The sequence below is a fragment of the Podarcis melisellensis genome (genome assembly GCF_964234715.1).
Source record: "Podarcis melisellensis genome assembly, chromosome: 8".
NCBI lineage: Eukaryota > Metazoa > Chordata > Lepidosauria > Squamata > Lacertidae > Podarcis > Podarcis melisellensis.
In genome coordinates, this window is record NC_138540.1 from 25,988,365 (window position 1) to 26,010,546 (window position 22,182).

Sequence of the window (22,182 nt, forward strand, 5' to 3'; positions counted from 1 at the left end):
AATACCATACACACAAATGCCCTGAAGCTTTGAATGGTGAATTATGAAGTCATTAACATTTGCAAAATAAACATAATAGGCTTGTACAAGCCTTATGACACATTGCACAGGGATGGGAGAGGAACTCAGAATTATTTGAGCAGCATTAAAAGAGCTGGATAGAAAAACTGCAACCATAATGGGAAGCAATGGCCGTGCTGTAGCCTCCAGAAACAGGTTCTGACTTTTTCTCATTTTGTGTGCTGTGTCCATTCGAAGCTTTCCATCTCTCTTGCAAAACAAACACAAAACACAGATCAGCAGCCTGGGCTTTGCATCCAACTAAGTTTACTTGGAGTAGACCCATTACAATTAATGGACCCAAGTTAGTCATGTCCATTAATTTCAATGTGTCTACTCTGAGTCAGACTAAGGTTGAATGAAACCCATGGAGACTTTCTTATGTCCTCCTCAGAGTAGACTTATTGAAGTTAATGGACATTACTAAGGTAGGTCAATGAGTCTAGGGCCGGATTTAGGTTTGATGAGGCCCTAAGCTACTGAAGGTAATGGGGCCCTTTATATGTCCAGCTGTCTTTTGTCAACAAGAAATTGTCACTATTTTTTGTGTTGAATATATGCTATATGGTAATTTATGGACCTCATATGTATCTAAAGCCATTTGCACATGCAGAATGTAGGCACCCAACATATAGAAATGAGCAAACCAGTGATATTTTAGGGAGCAGGCTAGCAGGCGGGGCCCATTACTTACATCATAGGAGCCTACACAACACAAAACACTGTTGCTGTATGCAGGTTTTATTTTATTTGTTTTTTATCTTATATTTCAGAAATGTACATCCAGTGGGTTTTTTCCTTTACATTTTTGGGGGCCCCTAAGAGAGTGGAGCCCTAAGTTATAGCTTGTTTAGCTTATATGTAAATCTGGGACTGAATGAGTCTACTTCTGAAGCGAGATGAGCACCGCACCCCATAGTCGCCTTTGACTGGACTTAACTGTTCAGGGGTCCTTGACTTTTACATACTTCCAAATAGCGCTACTATTGCAGACCGTCGTTGGTGTGAATTGCTCTGTCATCACCGGAGAAGCTGAATGGAGAGGGGCAGTCTCTGATTGACATCTGACATAAACCTGCCAAGTATGACCCCTAGTCTAGTGTCAGACTAGAACCTGGGAGACCAGGGTTCAAATCCCCACTCAGTCATGAGGCTCGCTGGGTCAGTTATTGCCTCTCAGCCTAGCCTACCCCACAGGATTGTTGTGAGGATTAAATGAGGAGGTGTACCATGTGTGTAAGGGACGTGGGTGGCGCTGTGGGTTAAACCACAGAGCCTAGGACTTGCCGATCAAAAGGTTGGCGGTTCAAATCCCCGCGACGGGGTGAGCTCCCATTGCTCGGTCCCTGCTCCTGCCAACCTAGCAGTTCGAAAGCACATCAAAGTGCAAGTAGATAAAGAGGAACCGCTCCGGCAGGAAGGTAAACGGCATTTCCGTGCACTGCTTTGGTTTGCCAGAAGCGGCTTAATCATGCTGGCCACATGACCCGGAAGCTGTACACCGGCTCCCTCGGCCAATAAAGCGAGATGAGCACCGCAACCCCAGAGTCATCTGTGACTGGATATAACGGTCAGGGGACCCTTTACCTTTACTTTACCATGTGTGCCCCCAGGAGCTCCTTGGAGAAAATGATGGGACAGAAATGCAAGGGGGGCGGGAGTGGAAAACAAGTTGTCTTTAAAGACACTTTACTTCTCTGTTACTCATTGATGCTCATACTAGGGAGGATGAAATCTGTTTCATCTTCTGCCTACTCCCCCCCCCCCAATTTAAAATTTGGCTCATCACATTTCTGCATCAGCTCCCAGGATCTTTTAAAATATGCCTGCATGGCCTAGTTTATGCATTGTCTGTACATTATATTCACTAATACCCCCCCCTTTTTTTTTTTTTGGTAAGCTCTTTCTCCTTATATACACATTTTGGTAGATTATTTTAGCCAGACAACTGCATTGCAAAATTGGAAGGAGTGCCAATTTCTTTGTTTTGGGTTAAGGAACAGCAAATTATCTTCTTTTGCTTTTTGGTACTGTTTTTTTAAAAACCTTTTTAGCTGTTTCGACGGTATGTACGCAAAAGGTGATGTTATGATTGCACAGATTATGCCTGTTAGCATTAAAGTTAGGACAAAACTACTTTCTCCACCATCCCAAGCTCAAAATGGCCCTCAGTTCTTTGCTGTGGGAGCATCACAAAGATGGGCTTTCCCGTTATTATTTTATTAATAAACAAAATAAACAAAAAATGGGCTTTCAGATTATAATGTGGCAATGATGGGCCTGCATTCCTGCATGATGTTGTTATTCTGTGAACTGCCCTGGGACTTTTGATGAAGGGTGGTATATAAATTTAATTAATTAGTTAGTTAGTTAGTTAGTTAGTTAGTTAATTAATTAATACGTAATTATAGGCTCTCTTGCTTAGCCGCTTAAAACCATACCTGCTGCTCTCTGTGGAGCTAGGAATGGATGGATGGCAACTAAACATCTGCTAATCAACAAAAAATGGAATTTTCTGTGCCCACAAAGCCAGATGAGCCAAATTTCCAACAATTGGCAGGCTACACAAAGTTGTGGAGCTCCATTTTCTTTTATAGTTTCCCAGGCAAAGCCAAGGCACAGTAATGCCCTCTAGTGTTGGTTTCAAATCTCTCTCTCTCTCTCTCTCTCTCTCTCTCTCTCTCTCTCTCTCTCTCTCTCTCTCACACACACACACACACACACACACACACACTGTATTCTGACTAGTGACTGGCTGGCCACCAGCTAATAATAGCCAGCTGACTGACTGAGCAAGAATGAGCTGTTGACTTGGTGGTGGATTAGCTCAATATAAACATCAAGTCAGTGTGTGGCAGTGATGAACAAGGCAAATTCCGTGTTTGGAATTCCTAGGAAAGGAGTTGGAAATAATCTTGTCAGAATAGCAATGTCCTTGTACAAATCTTTTGTGCTGTCAAATTTGGAATACGGTGTACAATCATTATCACCATACATAGGCGCCGGCGGCTAGGGGCTGAGGCAGTTTCAGCCTGGAATTTGGATTTAGGAAAAGAAACATAAACGGTGAGTTTACGAGTTTATCCCTCCCTACAGCATCCAATGGCTTCTTGCTCGATTGCAGCTTGGCTGTTCAGATTTCCAAGGAGATCCTCTGCAAAGGACTCCAGGGGCTTCTAAACTGCTTCCTATTGATTTCCCTACTAAGATAGTTTATCACTCCTTGTTACTTTTAAAAAGCAATGTAATCTGTGTTGTGAACTGAATAGGGTTTATTAGACAAATCCAAGCCCAGCCAGTCTAAAGGTGGCTATATGGCATCACTATTCATGTTTGGTGATTTTTTCCCCCTTAAAAAATAAAATAAAAGCCCTATATTGAAAGTGCCTCTTCCTAGAGAAGAGTTGGCACCTTCAGCCAGCATCTCCCAAACTTGCGTCTCCAGCTGTTTTTGGACTACAATTCCCATCATCCCTGACCACTGCTTCTGCTAGGTGGGGATGATGGGAGTTGTAGTCCAAAAACAGCTGGAGAACCAAGTTTGGGAAAACTTAAGCTAAAGCGGATCTGGACTGACTGCAGAAGAACACCATGTTGTCCCATAGGAAGACCCAAATGCGAGCAGCGTTAAGGGTTCCGACATCATTGGATGACATGGCTGCTGTCAGGACCTTGCAATGTGGAGACAGGGACTCTGAGAATGAGGTCCAGGCTCCTTTGCCAGGAGGAGAACAGATGCAAGACACAGGCTTACCACCATCCTCTGATGAGTGCCCTGCATTGCCTGTCTCCCTTTGCCTCACAGAAGTCAACGGCTGCAAAAGAGGGCTCTTTAAGAAGCCAGTTGGCTTCTCTGTAGGGAGACGGAACCTACCACATTCCAGGTCTGGCCAGCCTGGCTTCAGCTAGCTCTAGCTCCCCACAGGGATAGCATTTCCCTGTAGCAGGGCCTTCTTGGGGCTGTCCAAGGTACTGATCCTGTTTGCCTTACCTGTTTCCCCCTACAGCAGGCTTCCTCAACCTCGGCCCTCCAGATGTTTTTGGCCTACAACTCACATGATCCCTAGCTAGCAGGACCAGTGGTCAGGGATGATGGGAATTGTAGTCTCAAAACATCTGGAGGGCCAAGGTTGAGGAAGCCTGCCCTACAGTTTGACTCTGGTTCCCATCAGCACCTACTGAAGTTCTTTGCTCGGCAGGGTCCTTGCTTCTGAGTGGAGATGCTGAGGGAGGGAGGAATCCCATACTGGCCAAATCCACAGAGGAGAGGGCTGTTCATAGAATTGTAGAGTTGGTAGGAACCAGAAGGGTCATCTAATCCAAGCCCGCCTGAAATGCAGGAATCTTTTGCCCAATGTGGGCCTTGAACCTGAGATGAAGAGTCTCATGCTCTACCAACTGAGCCATGAAGAACTCTATCCATTGTGGCTACTAGTCACAATGGCTATGTTCTGCCATCACAGCTTCAGGCAACAATGCTTCTGAATACCAGTTGCTGGGAGCCAAAGGAGGGGAGAGTGGTCTTGTGCCCGTATGCTGGTTTCCTGCAGGCATGTGGTTGGCCACTGTGATATGTGGGTGGCCACTGGACTAAATGGGCCATTGGTTTGATCCAGCAGGTTCTCCTTATGTTCTTATGGAAACCAAAAGGAGCACAAGTCATGTTCTCACCACTGCTGTCTTCTCACATGTTAAGGCTGGTCCACAGGCAGGGGTCTTTGATGAGCCAGGATTGATGGGACAAGCCAGAAGTCAAGGACAAAGGACAAACCAGGAAGCAGGATGGAGGAACAAATCAGGAGCCAGGACCAAAGGATCTCACCTTTCACAGGTGTTTCCAACTATCCTACAACATTCTGAGCTACTTAACTGCAGCTTCCCAGATGTGACTGGCTGCCCACTTCAAGAACTACCAATAGTCATTTTGGCCCGTTGCCCCTCTCTTGTCCATACCCAGAACACTTCACACCAATCAGATAGTATTCTCATAACAATAATAAAGGTAAAGGGACCCCTGACCATTAGGTCCAGTCGTGGCCGACTCTGGGGTTGTGGCGTTCATCTCACTTTATTGGCCGAGGGAGCCGGCGTACAGCTTCCAGGTCATGTGGTCAGCACGACTAAGCCACTTCTGGCGAACTGGAGCAGCGCACAGAAATGCTGTTTACCTTCCCGCTGGAGCGGCACCTATTTATCTACTTGCACTTTGAGGTGCTTTTGAACTGCTAGGTTGGCAGGAGCAGGGACTGAGCAACGGGAGCTCACCCTGTTGCGGGGATTTGAACTGCCGACCTTCTGATCGGCAAGTCCTAGGCTCTGTGGTTTAACCCACAGTGCCACCCATGTCCCATAACAATATTATGACAATAATAATATTATCATATTATCATCATATATTATTGCCATAACATTATGGGGTAATTCTGTTTTCCTAATATGTCTTAATCCAAAAGAATATGTGTCACCTTCTTAGTGTTGGGGAGGATCCTATCTCACTCTGCATTTTTGGAATCATCCTTCTAATTACACACGCACACACACACATCCCTGACCCATGTGAAAATTGCAGTGGCGTAGCGTGGGGGTGCAGGGGGGGGCCGGGCGCACCGGGCGCAACATTTGGGGGTTAGGGGGCGCAAATCCATGGGTTAGGGGGCACAAATCCACGGGTTAGGGGGCGCAAATTACTTGCCTTGCCCCGGGTGCTGACAACCCACACTACGCCACTGGAAAATTGGAACATTGTTCTGTGGATAGAGGCACATAATCAGAACCGTGTGTGGGTCTGGACTGTACTTAGAAGGTAGGCTGTAGGAAATGGGGGGCAGAGATATATTTTCCCCCCCCCCTGTACAATTCTCCAGGATTGAGGCTGCACATTATGAAATACAGTCACTTCTTGGAGGCAATTTAAAATGGTAATTTTTAATTTTCAGAAACAAGAAGCCCTCCAATCACCTCATAAGTACTTCCTACTTTTGCAAACTAACAGAAAGGCAAGAATCGTTTTTTTAAGAGAAACAACAGTATGTGTCACAAAGGGATCTGTTACAATCTCACCCATTGAATGAAGTCCTGCCCACAAAATCCTCTTTACGATCTGACCATCTCAAAATCTGCCTATAAACGAGATGAAATTGAGCAAGGTTTGGAGGGGCATTGGGCACTTGGGACATGAAGCTGGCACAGGACAGAAATAATGTGATCCATCCATCATGACACCTTGTTAGTTTGTTTGACACCTTGTTAGTTTGTTTGCCTGTCTATTAATTACTGGAGGACAGGCAGATAGTAAAATGCATAGAGTAGAGCCATCAGCAACAGCGCCACCTGCAGGTTTCGGGAGCTTGGGATGGAGGCGGAATCTGTTTTGAATGGATTCATAGACAGAATTTGGCTGTTCTGACCTAATCGAGTATTCTTTTCTATGGACTGCCTCATCTATCAACGGCCTGCTTATGTCTCAGCTGTTTGTGCCTTGTCAGGTTTTCTTTTCTTTTTGAAGTCAGGCTAATGATATGCAACATTATAGACACACAAAATGCATGTTCTGTGTATATTAAATGCTGTTGTACTCCAGATCCAATCAGTCTGAAACAGAATGGCTAATGGTCAAGGATGATGGCAGTTGCAGTTCAGAAGCAGTCAGTGAGCCACAGACACCCCTCCCCTGATTTAGAAGTCAATGCATCCCCCTGGGTTCAGCTCCACTGAAAACGAACTGGAATACAATTTGATGTAGGAACAGATGGGGAGCTTGACCCGACTGCTAACTGACTAGTCTCCTAATGAAAATAATGGATTTTTTAAAAAAGGGCTCTTTGCGGTGGCTTGGGAGGCGCATAGGATTTGGGCAACTAATTCTGTTTAATCCCTTCCAAGAAAGCCCCAAGGCTGTAATATGCAGATGAGGAAACATGGACAATGAAAATCAATGATTCTTCCTCGTTGCTTATTTGCCTTGAGAAAGTTGACACAGCTGAGCACAAATGCACCACCCTAGGCTGGCAACCTCATCCGAAGTCAGATTAATTCCACACCAGCAACAATACACATTTGAAAGCTGCAACATAGGAATCCATCTGGTGTGAGTTCTAGTTCTGTGATGAAAACAAAAATATTATGAAAACCAGTCTATTATATATATGACGCCAACATCATGCACTCTGCTCCATTGGAGTGAATGTATCAGGAACAATTCCCTCTCGGATATCCTTTGCTAAAAGGTGGTTTCTTGAAATTTAATTCCCCAGGCACCCCCAGAATTCCCTAGAAAAGGGATGGCGGACTTGTGGCCCTCCAAACGTTTCTGGCTCCTCAGCTCCCACTATACCTGATAATTGGTCCTGCTGGCTGGAGCTGCTGGAAATTGGGGTTCAGCAACATCTGGAGGACTGCAGGTTCCTCACTCCTGCTCTAAAAGTTAAATCTCTTTCGTGGGTGGATGCACCTTGTCTCTGTCATGCATTTTCCTTCATGCGCGCATGCGAACATTGAGGCACCATGCTAGCTCAAAGGGCCAAATGGCAGGCCGTGCAATGGGCATTTCACACCCTGAGGTATGTTTTGTACCGTGCTAGCGTTGAGACTTTGAGTACGAGCAGCTTTCCGAGTAGACAATTAGTGGGTTGGCAATAAGCCAAGTTAAACAGAGTACGTGAGAAAGTCTGCTTGGGGACAAGGAAGCCTAGCAACAGGTGTTGATTGGTTGCGTTCTTCCTTATAAGCAGTATGACACAGCAGTTTTGTTATTGGAGTGTTGAGTTTTGGAAAGGAGTTCGAATCTTGTCTGTGTGTATATAGTAACTTGTACAAAGCTGTGCTTTACTCTGCTGTATATAATAAAGCTAACTAAAAATCAAGTTACTGGTTAGCAAGTTCTCTTCCTGTTCGTCATCCTGGAATTCACTGATTTGGCAGCTGGTAGCAAGAGTTATGGTTGAGATCCATCAACAGCTAGCATATTGTCAGGCAACTGTTTTATGCTAAAGCCTGATGCTTTCACCCCAACAATTATCAACAACAAAAAATCCATTGGGTTTTAAATTGGTGGGGGATATGCAAGAGTATTGGTACCTCTTTTTTGTTGTTGTTAAAATGTATGGCACTTACTGTAACAACTTCATGGTGAGTACCAAGACCTATTTTTCTAGATGCAAATTTCTCCAAAGAAACTTGTATTTAGAGGGTATGAAGGATTGTTAAGGTTGGTTATTCACATGAAACATAAAATTTCACAACACGGCTGCACAGTCTTCTGGCTCTGCTTGTCAAGGTGCACAAATAACAAGCAAATCCCCCAGAAGTTGCTATAAATAAAGCTCTTTGTACCAGTTCTCTAAAGTAATTGATGAAGCATATTTCCATCCCCATGAAATAACTAGGTGCGCTGCTAGCATCAAATATATGACAAGGGGTTTGCAAACAGTACCAGCCTTAGATAATAAACATAGAGTGAAATTGGATCCCAAGTTATCTCCTGTGATGACATTAATCTCCACAACTGCTTGCTCCAAAAAGTCTTTTACTGCTGGAGAGGTCAACCAGTGATGCCAACAAAATATCTCTTTCATTGCATTTCTGCCAACACAGAGAATTACCATTGCCCTCAATGCAGGCCATTTGAACTGGTGTATAAAACCATTGGTGCATGGTCTTAACAGAGTTCTCTTGGATGTTAGCAGAAATGGACGTAACAAGCTTCACGTACTGCATTTTACACTAGGGATCTGGCCCCGGCCCCCGGATCTTCCTCCAGATCCATTTCCCATACTGGTATCTGGACCAGATGGGTTATGGGCCTGATCCAGAAAGATATTCTTATGTTCATACGCCTCTGCATCTTTTCTTAGAAATAAGCCCCATTGAGTTAAATGAGACTTGCTCATAAGGAAGTGTTAAATCAGTGCTTTCTCCAAACAGTGGGCTGGGATCCATCAGCTGGCCTTGAACCACTTTCCGGTGGGTCTCAATGCCACAGTCTGCCTAGTGCCCCCCCACTTCCCCAGCCCTGCCCTATAGCTGTTCCATAGCCTTTCAGATGGACCAACACACCAGGAATTCCTTGCATAATGAGCAAAGGTCTCTGGGAGACAGAGAAACTTGGCATAGAGGAGGAGGAGAAGGAGGTCTCCTTCCTCTGAAAGGAAAGGTCCAGAGGAAGTGTTAAAGGAAATCAGAAGGTGACATAAACCGGTAAATTCATATCATCATCCAACAAACAACCTGGGGATGGGAAGGAAGGGAATAAGAGAGAGAAACTGTGAGAGGAATGAGTGAATGGGAAAAGACCCTGACTGAAAGAAAATGGCAGTTTGGGGAATAAGGTTCAAATTGTGCTTGAAAGGAGAATGAGAGAAGAAATTACAGGTCATGAGATAAAACAAACAATCTTTGATAGGTGTTTGGGGTGGATAAGAATGGGACTGAAATATACTCAGAACTGAGAGTGGATTTCCTGCTCTTTATTCATGGAAGTTCTCCCAGAATGTCTGCTTTATATACATTATTTACACAATGGGCCCCCCACATGGTTGGCTAATTCTGGGATTCACCTGTAGGCCAATCAGGTTGCAGATTCACTTCCACCTGGAGCTGGATTGGGTGGCTCCTGTGGACCAGTCAGACTGCTGCATTCTGAATCCTATTGTTCTAGGACCAATCAGACTGCTGCCTTTTGGATACTATTCAACTCAGTACATAACAGGGACAATCTAAAATAAAAAGCCTTCTCCACTTCAAGCCTGTGGGTCAGCAAATTATGCCTAAAATTGAAATGCTGGAGGTTGCAGTACCTCCAGAGCAGATATCTGCCCTTAGCTTGAGGAAAGCTGGGCTGTGGAACCCCTTGCCACAAGGAAAACGCTGGGGCAAAGAATTTAGCAATCTCCCAAGATGGATTTGCTATCAGTAGAAAAATATTATCATAGTGGCCAATTCATTCTGCCAGACTCTGCCACCATTTTCTGAGTGGTGCTCTCAGTCATTTCCAGCTACCTCAAGTGGGTCCTGGAAGTGGGTCCTGTTTTAAGGGATTGCAGCCTTTGGGGGGGACAATTCCAAGTCCTCACCCACAAAAGCTTTCTCATTCTTGGGGGGGGGGGGGAGAGGAGATGCAACCCAGTGCCCTCCCCTTTCCTCCCACCTCTTGGCACTCTTGATTGCAGCCTCTGAGTCTGCTTTCCATTAACAGGGTTAAAGAAGCCTGTAGACAGGCAGTGTACATAGTCAAGAGACTGCATAAGAAGGTTGGTATCCTTGGCTTTAGCAAAAGCTGCCACATTTCCCAAAAGCTCATAGCCTCCCAGCATGCTGCTTCTCATTCCACCCTACAACTGCCAGCAATGACAAAGACTTGCCGCAAGCCACGGAATATTGGCCCACAAAGGAAACAGCTGTATTGATGAGAAACAGAGTCAAGAGTCCTCATCTTAAAAGTCGTGTTTTGTTGCTGTCGATGAGCAGGTGATGGCAGAATAACGACTCGGATTTGTGCAAGCTCAAAAACTGGTCCTGTTTGGAGAGGTGACAGTTATCTCCTTGCCCTGGGGAAAACTTCCTTCCTGCTGTGCCATTATGATCTCTCCAGAAACTGCCCCGATGAGCCAACACTTTTCAGAAGACATTTCTGAAGGCCAGGAGAACAACAGTAGGTGGAACCTGATCCAGCTGGACAGGCAGAACTACCTGCTGATTGGCTGGAGTAAGAAGATAGGGAGGAGAAGACTTACTGAGAGCAGACTATGGTTGGTGGATCAGTGCCCCATTTGCTTTAGCGGACCGGCTTCTGCTGCATCCTAGGAAATGTCTTGGAAGACACAGGCTGTATGCACACAATATCTTTAAAGCACATTCAAAGCACTTTCCCTCAAAGAATTCTGAGCACTGTGGTTTGCCCCTCACAATGTCATAATTCCCAGCAACCCTTAATAAACTACTGGACCCAGAATTCTTTGAGGGAGAGGAGTTGCTTTGAATGTGCTTGAAATGTATAGTGTGCCCCAAAATTATATGTATAGGTTTTCTCTCTCTCTCACACACACACACAGAGAGAGAGAGAGAGAGAGAGAGAGAGAGAGAGAGAGAGAGAGAGAGAGCTTGAAGACATTATTCCTAGATAAAGGAAGAGGGGAGGTTATCTCTCCCACAAAATGGCTCTTCCCTTCCAGAACAGTTTTCCTCCATTTCCTCATCATTCACAAATAGTCTACAATTTGTCCCTATGGCAACCTATCACCTTAATTTCTAACTTTAGAAAATGCCCAGCCAGACCTGTCCAACTCTTCTTCTTTTCCTACCACTTTTAGCTTTCTCTCTCTCTCTCTCTCTCTCTCTCTCTCTCTCTCTCTCTCTCTCTCTCTCTCTCTCTCTCTCATTCTTCTTCTTTTAAGTGTCTCTCTCATTCTCTCTGTCTCTCTCAGTCACAGAACAACAGTGGTGGAAGGGATCCCCAGAGGTCATTTGGTCAAATCCCATCACAACATTGCCAAGGGTGTGTGTGTATCATCAAGAGTGAACTTGAAAGAAGCTAAAAGTTGGGTCAGCTTGTATACAGACATCACTTTACAGAATTTGCAAATAAGAAAGACAGAACAGAGAGGGTTTCTAATGCATCAGTTCCACTTGGGAAACGAGAACAGATCAGTTCTCCACAATCCAGGCAGAGAACTAGAATTTTGGAAGCAACATACATTTGTTTCAGGGGTGTGACAGAGCCAACGGTTACACAGGTTTCCCACTTGAATGGAGAAATCCCAGCGCATATGTGTGGACTTCCAGAGGATCTATCCTGATCTTTAAATGGTGCATTCCCTTGGGGGCAACATTCTGATGGCCACATGCCAATAGTGGTCCCTGAGCCACAGGCAAATGTAGTTACGGCTAGAGGCAACGAGTGCCAGAGAAAGAGATGTATTTCTGATTATTTCCTTTGTGCAGAAGGCCGTGTTCCATATGCACATAATTCAGAGGTTTACACATCTCAGTCAAAGCAAGCAAAAGGTATAAACACAGTTCAGGAACACATTACTTCCTCTGACTACGGGTTGCTGGGAATCAGAAGTAGCTAAGAGTGTTGTTGGGCTCATGTTCAGCTTGAGGGCTTCTTGCAGGCATCTAGTTGGCTACTGTGAGAACAGGATGCTGGATGAGATGGGCCTTTGGCCTGATGGAACTTCCAAGCTCCTATGTTCTCATTCCATCTAGGCAAAAACTGTCAGCAAGAACATGGAACAGGGCTGGTGAGATTGTGGCAGTGGACATGTCCAGGGTAGAGTCTCGAATGCCAGAAAGAGAAGCAGTGTGGGGGGGGGCAATGTTCAGGCCCCAGGCCTATGTCCCCACCCCTGTTTGAATAAATGTTCATAGGGAAGGGAGTGGGCTTGGATTATTTTCAGATATATACAAACAAACTACATGCTGAAGAAATGCCACCAAACTTTCCAGAAGAGACAACTTACATAAGAGTGGACGCACTGTGAGCTTGCTGCGTTTTGAGATTTCTACCACCCCTCCCATTGTGACTGGAGAGTGTTGGGTGAATCTTCAGCCCTGAATTGGAAGCTACTGCTCTCAGAGTCCAGCTCCCCTCCTTCTCTTCTCTCCATCCTGGTGGTCTCCTTAATTTCAAGATGCAATTAATAATTGCATCACTTTGGGGACAGACAGTCTGGCTTTAGAAAGGCTTTTTCAAAAGTTCTGGATTGGTCCATACTGCTGCAGATCGATTTGGGTCCACACAACACATTCTGTAATGGTCTGTTGCTGCATTGACCTTAACCTGGTACAAACAGGCACAAATTGGCCCGGTTTGTTTCATGATTCAGACAAGTACCGTAAGTTGCACAGCCCTCGTTTCTGCACCAAAAAAGGATCTCTTCTCCAACTGTATTCTCCTTGTTATAATAGCAACCATGATTAGTGGTGTTGATGCAAAGGGATTAGATTTGCAGCAGCCAACAATAACACAGGCCAGGAAGCCCCTGGTGCAAGCTACATCCACAGATGGTCCCTGCAAGAGGAGAATTTTGATTGCATGAAGCTAGTTGATTCCAACCCACATTCAGGCTTCATGCTGATCCCTTTGGGTTATGCGGATCAATGCGCTTTTAGTCTAAGCATCTTAATAAACTCAGATTTCTGATCAATTTTGTGCCCAAATGCAGCATGTGGAGAAATCAACACATGTCTTGAGGGGATCAAAATCCATCTCGAACCACCCCAGCTGTCCCATTACCTGATGGTGTTCTTGAAAGCTGCCTTTTAGGGCATCCCTGTGATATCTGAGGCTGCAGGAGAGTTTCAGATCTTGGATTTTGAAATTCATGCACCCCTGTGTAAGGTTGATGTATACAACCTGATGGTAAAGCTGGATTGTACTCAAGGCTCCTTTCTGTGGCACAGGAACAGTTTCACAGCAAGCTTAAGACTTCAATCTCTACTCACGCACCTGTGGGGAAGCTCCACTGAACTCAATAAACCTTACTTTTGAGTAGGTAAATAGACAGACAGATAGATGATTGCATTGCAAATCACATTATTTCCATGTGAAAGGTATACCTTTGGTGTCTTTTGTCCAGGCTGCAATGTGGAACATGCTTAAGAGAGAGTGGGTCTATTCTGAGGGACTAAAGTTGGATTCAACCCAATAAACTCACATTGAACCTGGAGAGACAGACTTCTGGGCAAACTGTCAATTGCACTATTGATGCCTGATGGTTTGCAGGGCAACATGCCAGAGGTAGGTGGGAGGAAATCCCTTCCCTATAGAGCCAGGGAGGCTAACCTGTGGCCCCTCCAGATTCTGCTGAACTCCAGCTCCCATGATCCCTGGGGCTGATGGGAGCTGTAGTCCATAGCATCTGCATTCCTGCTGCAGAGCTCAACAACAGAGGGGAGGGAGGATAGAGAAGGGAATGCAAGAGCAGCAAGGGTTGTACACAGAAAAGACTTAGGCTTCCTATGTGGTGCCCAACCCATGGATAACAGTGATGGAGCTGGTCTTGGGCTTAGTGTTGTGCCTAGCTTTCCCCCAACTGGACTCATGTGATGAGGAGAAATCTCCATTCATATTTCAAGGCGGATCTATCAAATCTGCTCGTTCCAAAACAATATGATAAGAGCAACACAGCCAATGCAATTCTGGGCTGTATCAATAGGAGTATAGCATCTAGATCAAGGGAAATAATAGTGCCACTGTATTCTGCTCTGGTCAGACCTCACCTGGAGTACTGTGTCCAGTTCTGGGCACCACAGTTCAAGAAGGACACTGACAAACTGGAACGTGTCCAGAGGAGGGCAACCAAAATGGTCAAAGGCCTGGAAACGATGCCCTACGAGGAATGGCTAAGGGAGCTGGGCATGTTTAGCCTGGAGAAGAGGAGGTTAAGGGGTGATATGATAGCCATGTTCAAATATATAAAAGGATGTCACATAGAGGAGGGAGAAAGGTTGTTTTCTGCTGCTCCAGAGAAGCGGACACGGAGCAATGGATCCAAACTACAAGAAAGAAGATTCCACCTAAACATTAGGAAGAATTTCCTGACAGTAAGAGCTGTTTGACAGTGGAATTTGCTGCCAAGGAGTGTGGTGGAGTCTCCTTCTTTGGAGGTCTTTAAGCAGAGGCTTGACAACCATATGTCAGGAGTGCTCTGATGGTGTTTCCTGCTTGGCAGGGGGTTGGACTTGATGGCCCTTGTGGTCTCTTCCAACTCTATGATTCTATGATCCTTTGATATTCATCATGGACCCTCTGGGTCTTTCTTGGGACTGTGAAATATACTCACAGCCGAGAGTGGATTTCATGCTCTTTATTCAGCTCATAGTTGTGAAGAGGAATGGAAGTTCCCCCAGAATGTCTGCTTTCTATACATTATTTACACAATGGGCCCCACGTGATTGACTAATTTCAGGATTCTCCTGCAGGCCAATCAGGTAGCGGATTCACTTCCACCTGGAGCTGGATTGGGTGGCTCCTGTGAACTAATCAGACTGCTGCATTCTGGATCCTATTGTTCTAGGACCGATCAGACTGCTGCCTTTTGGATCCTATTCAACTCAGTACATAACAGACTGACAGTCACATTTAAGCTGGAACAAAGTTCTGGGGGCCACATGCAAGTGGTGGGAAGGGCCAGAGGTGAAAGCAGGCAGAGCAACAAAACTAACCTTTATCTTTGTATGGTGTTGGCATACCCCCCCCATCCTCCATCCATTCAGGCAAGCAAGAGGCATGGCCAGAGATCAAGGACACAGTCCCACCAGACAAATATCTGAAAGGAGGGTGCAAAGTGGGCCTCTGAGGGGTGCGACCTGGGGATAGGGGCCTGCCTGGGGAGAATCCCAAGGTTTAGAGAGGGCTGCATTTGGCCCCCAGGTCTGAGGGTCCTCCCCTCTTCTGTAAGTAGCTGTCTTGGATCCATAAGATGTATTTATTAGTGGTCTTCAGTTGATGTTACATATGCATCCTCCGTTCTCTCTCTGGGTTTTTTCTTTTCTTTAGGAGGGCTGTTTTCTTGTATTTTAATTCATTTGCACCCCATCCTGAGATCATAAGAGGAAGGGCGGGATCAAAGTATACTAAATAAATCCAGTAACAAATAAATATTTAAGGTGCCATGAGATCCTTGTTTTGGCCACCACATGGACACCCCTCTGCAAATCCTACACATGCCTACTGAGAAGTAAGCTACATTGAGTTCAGTCAGGGTTATTGGGCAATATCCAAGGTTTGTCACATTCTAGAGCCACGGAAATCACAGAACTGAAAAAAAATAGGCTCATTTTTTATCTATTTTCCCTTTTTTAAAACTCATTTTTTTATATGTTTACCTTTTGAGGGGGCTTGTTTTATTTGTTTATCTTCCTCAGGCACATTTTTATTTATTTATCTTTAGGGCCGTTGACCTGGATTCTGTTCCATATGCGTTGCATATTAAGAACCTGGTTACTCCACTGAAGTACAAATAAAGTTATCCTAGGTTTACTGAATTGTTTGTTTGGCCTTATTTCAATCTATTGGTAACATTTTGCAACAAATCATATTTTCTTTAAAGCTTTCTTTGTTTTGAGAGCTGCTGTTGGCACCGTTTATTTTGGAAAAGGGGGAATGTAAATAAACTAAGCTAAGGCTGAAGTTATAGGAACACTTACCAGGGAGGGAATTCTCCTCCGGAACAGACAGGCACAGGACTGCAATCAAACCTAACAATACCAAAAGCTTTCCACTTTATTTATATAGCACCATCTGCATGGATGTCTATAAAGTTGCTTGCCACAAACGCAAACTATTTTTAATACCATTAGTAATCTCGGCATTTTATTTACCACACTGATGAATTAATAATCAATATTGATGCAGAGTTTTTTTAATAGCTTCACACGGCACCTTCTTATGGAAGAGCTGAGGAATCTGCGGCCCTCCAGAGGTTAGACTAAGGCTCCCATCATCCCTGACCATTAGACTTAGCTGACTGGGGCTAATGGGAGTCAGAGTCCCAATAATGACATCAGGAGGGATGCAGCTTGCCCAGCAATGCGCTTGGTTGCGCCACTGCCCTCAGAAGCTCAGAGTGGTCATGTTACCCCCAGGGGGACAGGGCCTTCTCTGCGGCAGCCCCTAAGCTGCGGTGTGCCTTTCCACAGAGGTGTGCTTGTCACCTTCCTTATGCAGCTTTTGAGGAAAGCTGAAGACACACCTCTTTAGACCTGAAATGTATACTTGTAGGGGGCACTTTAGTTCTGTGATTCTAAGTTGTTTTAAACAGTTTTTCATGTTGAGCTGGCACCTTAGGATGGTGGGTGATAAACAATGCAATTAGTAATAATAGATATAAAGAGGTTAAATATTTTTAATTGACCCCAGAGTCAGTATTACCAAACAATAATAATTTTAAAAATCTACAAGACTGTTTCCATAAGGTGGGGCTTCGCTCACACATGATTTGGAAGCTGCAGTTAAGTGCAGTTAAGCTGCAGTTAAGTGCAGAATGCTGCAGCACAATTGCTGACAGCAGGGAGCTATTATCATCACGTAACACCTGTAACACCTGTGCTCAGAGATCTGCTCTGGATGCCGATTTGCTTCTGGGCCAGGTTCAAGGTGTCACGATTAGCTTATAAAGCCCTTAACAACCTGGGGTCAGTTTACCCACAAGAGTGTCGTATCCCACATGTTCCTCATCTCCTTTGATCAGTGGAATGGGCCCCACCATTGGTGCCATGTTCTGCATTTGTAAGAACTTGTTCTTTTCATGTGGCAGCACCTTACCCTTTGGAACTCCCTACCTATTGAGATCAAACAGGCGCCTTCACAGTCCTCTTTTTGGCACCAGCTAAAAATATGCCTGTTCAGACAAGCCTACCCAGATACTTAGAAAGCAGAGATAATTTTGATCTGTTTTAGTATTTAAACTTTCCTATGTTTTCAAGTAGGGCCGTAAACTGACTTTACTGTTTTATCCTTTGTAAACTGCTTTTGATATTATTTTTTTAAAAAAACAATCAAGAGGTGTATAAATTGTACGAAACAAATAAGTAAATAAATAAAAGCAACGGCAACAGATGTTTGGGGGACACCATGGGGTATTTACCCAGGGGGTGGGCAGCTGCCCCCTCCTAAATGAAGTAAATAAATACTTAACTAGAAGCAGAAAGATTGTAACCGATTTTTTTTCTGAGGTGTCAAAAGAAATGTAAATTTAAAACAACTGTGGTTGAGACATTTCATTCCGAATCTGCTAGACAGAGCGAGACAGAGGGTGGTGGCAGGTGGGTGTCCTTGCCCCCCCCCCCAACATAAATCCTGGCTACGCCCATGGGGGGGCCATCTGCCAGGGCTGCTTCAGCCGTGATTCCTGCATGGCTGGGGGTTGGACGAGTTGACCCTTAGGGAACCCGTGCAAACTTCTTCCAGTCTAACGCATGATAATAAAATAAAATATACAATAAAATAAATGATGCTGTGCAAAAGCCCATAAGGCAGCTTGCATCATCATCACCTAAAGCCAAGGGGAGGGCAGTGCCCAGCGGAGGCCACTCTCTCCTATGGGGACCCTCGGCGCGTGTGCGAGACGCGCCGGACCCGCTTCCCTCCCTCCCGCTCGGCTCAGCCTCCTCCTCCGACGGTTGCATCGCGGGCGGAGGCAGGGAGGCGCCGCCGGGCCTCCTGCCAGCGCCCTTCGCGCCTCTCCGGCGCTGCTCGCCGTTCCCCCCTCCAGCTCGGCGGCCAGATGGTAGGCTCCATTTAAAGTGCCCTCCCCGCCTTTCTCGGCGCTGCTTTCCCTGGGCGAGCGGCTGCCGCTGGCCGCGCCGCGTTGCAGGCGAGGAAGGGGGATCCAACAGGTCGCCTGCCCGGGCGGAGGTGCCCCGGTCCCCGGGAAAAGGCCCGCTCCCCAGCCAGCCAAGCAGCCGGCCAGCCAGCCCGCCCGGGGTGCGCGATGCGGCGTCTCTCGCGGCTCCTGAGCCTCCTGCCTTGTCCGTCCCGCAGGCCAAAATCCTGAGCATGATGGAGGGCAACCAGCAGCTGGCCCTGCGCATCGACGGAGCCCTCCAGGCGGCCGGCCAGGAGGTGAGCGCCTTGCGAGCCGAGCTGACAGCCACCAGCCGGAGACTGGCCGAGCTCAGCGCCTGCTCCGGCGCCGGAGGAGGAGGCGGAGGAGGAGGAGGCAGCGGCAGCAGCAGCAACAGCAGCCCCAACGCCACGGAGATGGCCGCGGCCGGCGGCGCCATGGAGAACAGCCAGCCCAGCCTGCAAGGTAAGCGGGGCACTGCGCCCAGGCGGGGATCGGGGCCGTTTTGAGGAAGGGGTGGGGGGGATGCTCTCTTCCCAATAAGCTCCTTTTTTGAGGGGTCTCTTTTTGGGGGGTGGGAGACTAATGTGTCTTGAGCATGTGTCTTAAGGATGGGAGGGGAGAGGGTCGCTGATCACCTCGGAACATCCTCTCTCTCTCCCACCCACCCCTCTTTTTGCTCGGCTGACACTTATGCAGGCTGACTCGGGAGTAAAGTGTTGTTCGTGGCAGTCCTGGTGGCAATCGCGCGTTGGGGTTGCAGGCGCCCCCCTTTGTGCAGTGTGGTTTATTTCTCAACTCCACCCCCCCACCCCAAACATTGCCTGCAGAGAATTGCAGCCTAGCAGAACGATCCTCTGCTTTGCTTACTCCAGAGCAAAGCCCGGTTGCAGTCAGCGGCGAGTTAAGCGTGCGAAGGGATGCAGCCCTCTCTGCACGCCCCCTCCCTTTGCAATTGCATACATGTGCTTGCACGGAAGTCAGTACCCCCCCCCCCCCATGCTCAGCAAGACATACTACCCAATAAGTCTGTGGAGGGTTGCAAACTAGGTTTGTGTTTGTGCAAACTTTGGATTCCACAAGGTCTTTTTCAACACGCCCCCCCCCTCCAATCCCTGTACATTATTTCCTGGAAGAATGCCTCCATTCTTGGCTTACCCCTGGTTTGTTACAATATCTTTAAACTTGCTTTAATTCCACTCCTGTTTGGAGTTTCCCCCACCGCTGTCCTTTTCTAGGGAGGCTGCAATTCATTGTTTGCATCTCTAATGTATTGTGGTAAGTTGCTGTTCACCCCCCTTCCTCCTCTTCCATCCTCACCTTGGATTTCATCCAGCTAAACAATCTTTTTGCAAAAGAAACGAGGGTCTGTGCTTTGCAGGGCGAATTGTGGTGCAGGGTTGTTCATGAAGCGGACTGCTCTCGCGAACCACCTTCCCTTTCTTCAGACTTCTGCAATAATGTTAAGAGAGGTGGTTTGCGTTTGTAGGAAGGAGGTGCTGTGTAGAGTGTCTGGACTGAAACAGGACAGAATTATTTGACACTAGGCTGTTCTCTCTGTCTGCCTGTCTCTTGTTGTATTCAATGGGAAAGATGGATCAATGGGCAGCCTTCAAAACTGGCACCTTGGAGAATATGGCCTTTGTCCAGCAGCTTTTCCTCCTGTGCTTATGCACGATGATGTCAGTGCTTTAAGAGGTGTGACAGCAGCTTTTCGGTGGCGTTTGGAGGCACGTTCTCCTGCTTTGTTTGCACCTTGGTCATCCGTAAAGGCAAATGTGAGGTGCTTTTGAAAGCCGCTCCAAACCTTGCAGTGGACCTGCTTAGACACAGGGAGTCCTGCAAATACCGTGTTGGAGTGATGATGTCATGATAGCATTTCTGGTGTGTGTGGCTCTGGTTAAGAGCAGAATCTTCCTTTGCTTTCCCCCACCCCCAAATTAAATTGCTGGCAGAGAGTAATTAGTTTGAAATGCAGTTATCGAAATGATGGGAATTTTAAGAATGCTTTCTTCTCTCCCCCCCAACCCCCCTTCTCTATCTCAAATTGGCAGTTCGTGTTTTCTGCTTGCCTTCCTCTGGTTTCCAGATTTGCCCCTCTGTTCACGTTCCAGTCAATATCTTGAATCTGATTCAGAAAGTGTGTTGTTGTCATTTCGATTTATTGGTTGTGAGGGGAGGGAAAGGGAGAGTTAAGCAAGCCGGGCAACCTGGCATTGCGATGAAAGCAGCTTGATATGTGATGGTGTAAAAAAAGAGAAAAAGTGCAAGAGAGAATAGATGTGCAAAAGGCAAACAGACAGTTAGGTATGTGTGTTATAATGAGGAAATGGCTGGGAAAGTGCCTCTGGCGGGTCTGACTTCCCTCGTATAAAACAGCCGCTCCGCATTTCTGCATTCTCCCCCCTTGCTTGTGGAAATGAAATAAACTTAAGGAGACTTTGAAGCAGTGTGTCTTGTAAATTGCACAGGAATAGCTCTGCGATGTAACAAGGGGCTCTTCAGGCTGTTCAATGAGTGATTTATCCTCTTAATTTTTACATCAGAGTTAGGAAATGGGAGCTGAATGGCTCCTGATCATCCCTTTAGTATCTCTCTCACTTATTTTGTTGGATGGGAGGGAATCTCCCCCACCTCCCCATTATGCAATAGCGATGGAAGTTGTGGCTGGTTGTCACTCCTAAATCCGTTTCATTAATGTGATATATCTAACCTGCTTTCCTGATTGTTGAGGTATGTTCAGCTCTCCTCTATGCCAGCTGCAGTCCTTACCCCTCACATTCCCACATTAAAACAGCTAGAATGTTTAAAAGTGTCTGGGTGCCCTCTGTGCCGCAGACAGGCTAGCTTCACTGATTATGAATTTCAACTTGCAAGGTGATCCTGGGTAGGTTCAGTCAGAATTCTGCAGTAGGACTGTATCTTAGTGGTAGATAGGATTGGAGGGGTGGGGGAGAGAATGTGGATTTAGTTTGCATTTCTAGGCAAGCCTGCCTAATCTTCACTTTCTGAAACAATGTGTGGTTTGAAACAGAGCCATCATCTGAAATTTGCACTTCGCTCAATTTTGCAATTGAGATCTCCAGCCAAGCATTGTGCACAAAGTGTGCTTAAAAATGCATATATAAGTGAGAATGAATTCTATTAGGAGAAATTGCTCTGCAAAAAAAAAAATGGTATATTGGGGGGAAATTGCATGTGCGCTGAAACATTGGTGGCTTTTCATTTTGTTGTTGTTAAAATCGCAAACAGATGTGGAAGACTGGAGAACGGAACTCAAGACTGAGAGAATGTGAAACTGAAATTGGCCTATTTGCCCACCATACTGGCTGAACATCTGCTCTTTGAGCAGGAGGTTCCACGTCCCAACATCTCCAGCTTCTTCAGGAAGGGCTAGAAATGTCCCCAGTCTGAAACGCTTCAATTCTGATCCGTAGACAGTATTGAGATAGATGGACCAGTTGTCTGCCTTCCTAAGAAGTAACATCTACTGAATTTGGTGAGATGAACTCCCAAATGAGTGTGCCAGGCATGGCAGCCTTGGGTGGCAACCTGCCAGTGGTGTAGCATGAGGTGCAGAGGTTGAACCAACATTTGCAAAAATGTACAATTCTGTTAAACACACACACAGTCACTCATGCATGCAGACCTGGCCTGTATCTAAACATGGCCAATGTTGTACCCTCCCAATGATGTTGGACTACTGACCACTGGCCATATTGATTGGTGCTAATGAGAGTTGGGATCTAACTGCATCTTTAAAGTATGCTGGCTACCGCTGATCTAGACTTATGAAGCCTGATTGCTGTGAGTAGGGTTGAGAGTGTGAGCCTGT

At 46.2% G+C, this 22,182-nt stretch overlaps 1 protein-coding gene and 1 long non-coding RNA gene across 2 annotated transcripts in view; one reads left to right on the plus strand and one right to left on the minus strand.

Annotated features, from left to right (window-relative positions):
* LOC309377043 overlaps positions 1 to 22,182 on the minus strand; it is a 266,713-nt gene that overhangs the window by 114,694 nt on the left and 129,837 nt on the right. The window lies entirely within an intron of this gene.
* Positions 18,337 to 22,182, plus strand: part of LOC309376843 (kazrin-like) — a 219,856-nt gene continuing 216,010 nt past the window's right edge. The window contains exon 1 of the mRNA XM_081923728.1: positions 18,337 to 18,812. Coding sequence (XP_081779854.1) covers positions 18,560 to 18,812 — 253 coding nt within the window. The 5' untranslated portion in view covers positions 18,337 to 18,559. The remainder of the gene's footprint in view (positions 18,813 to 22,182) is intronic.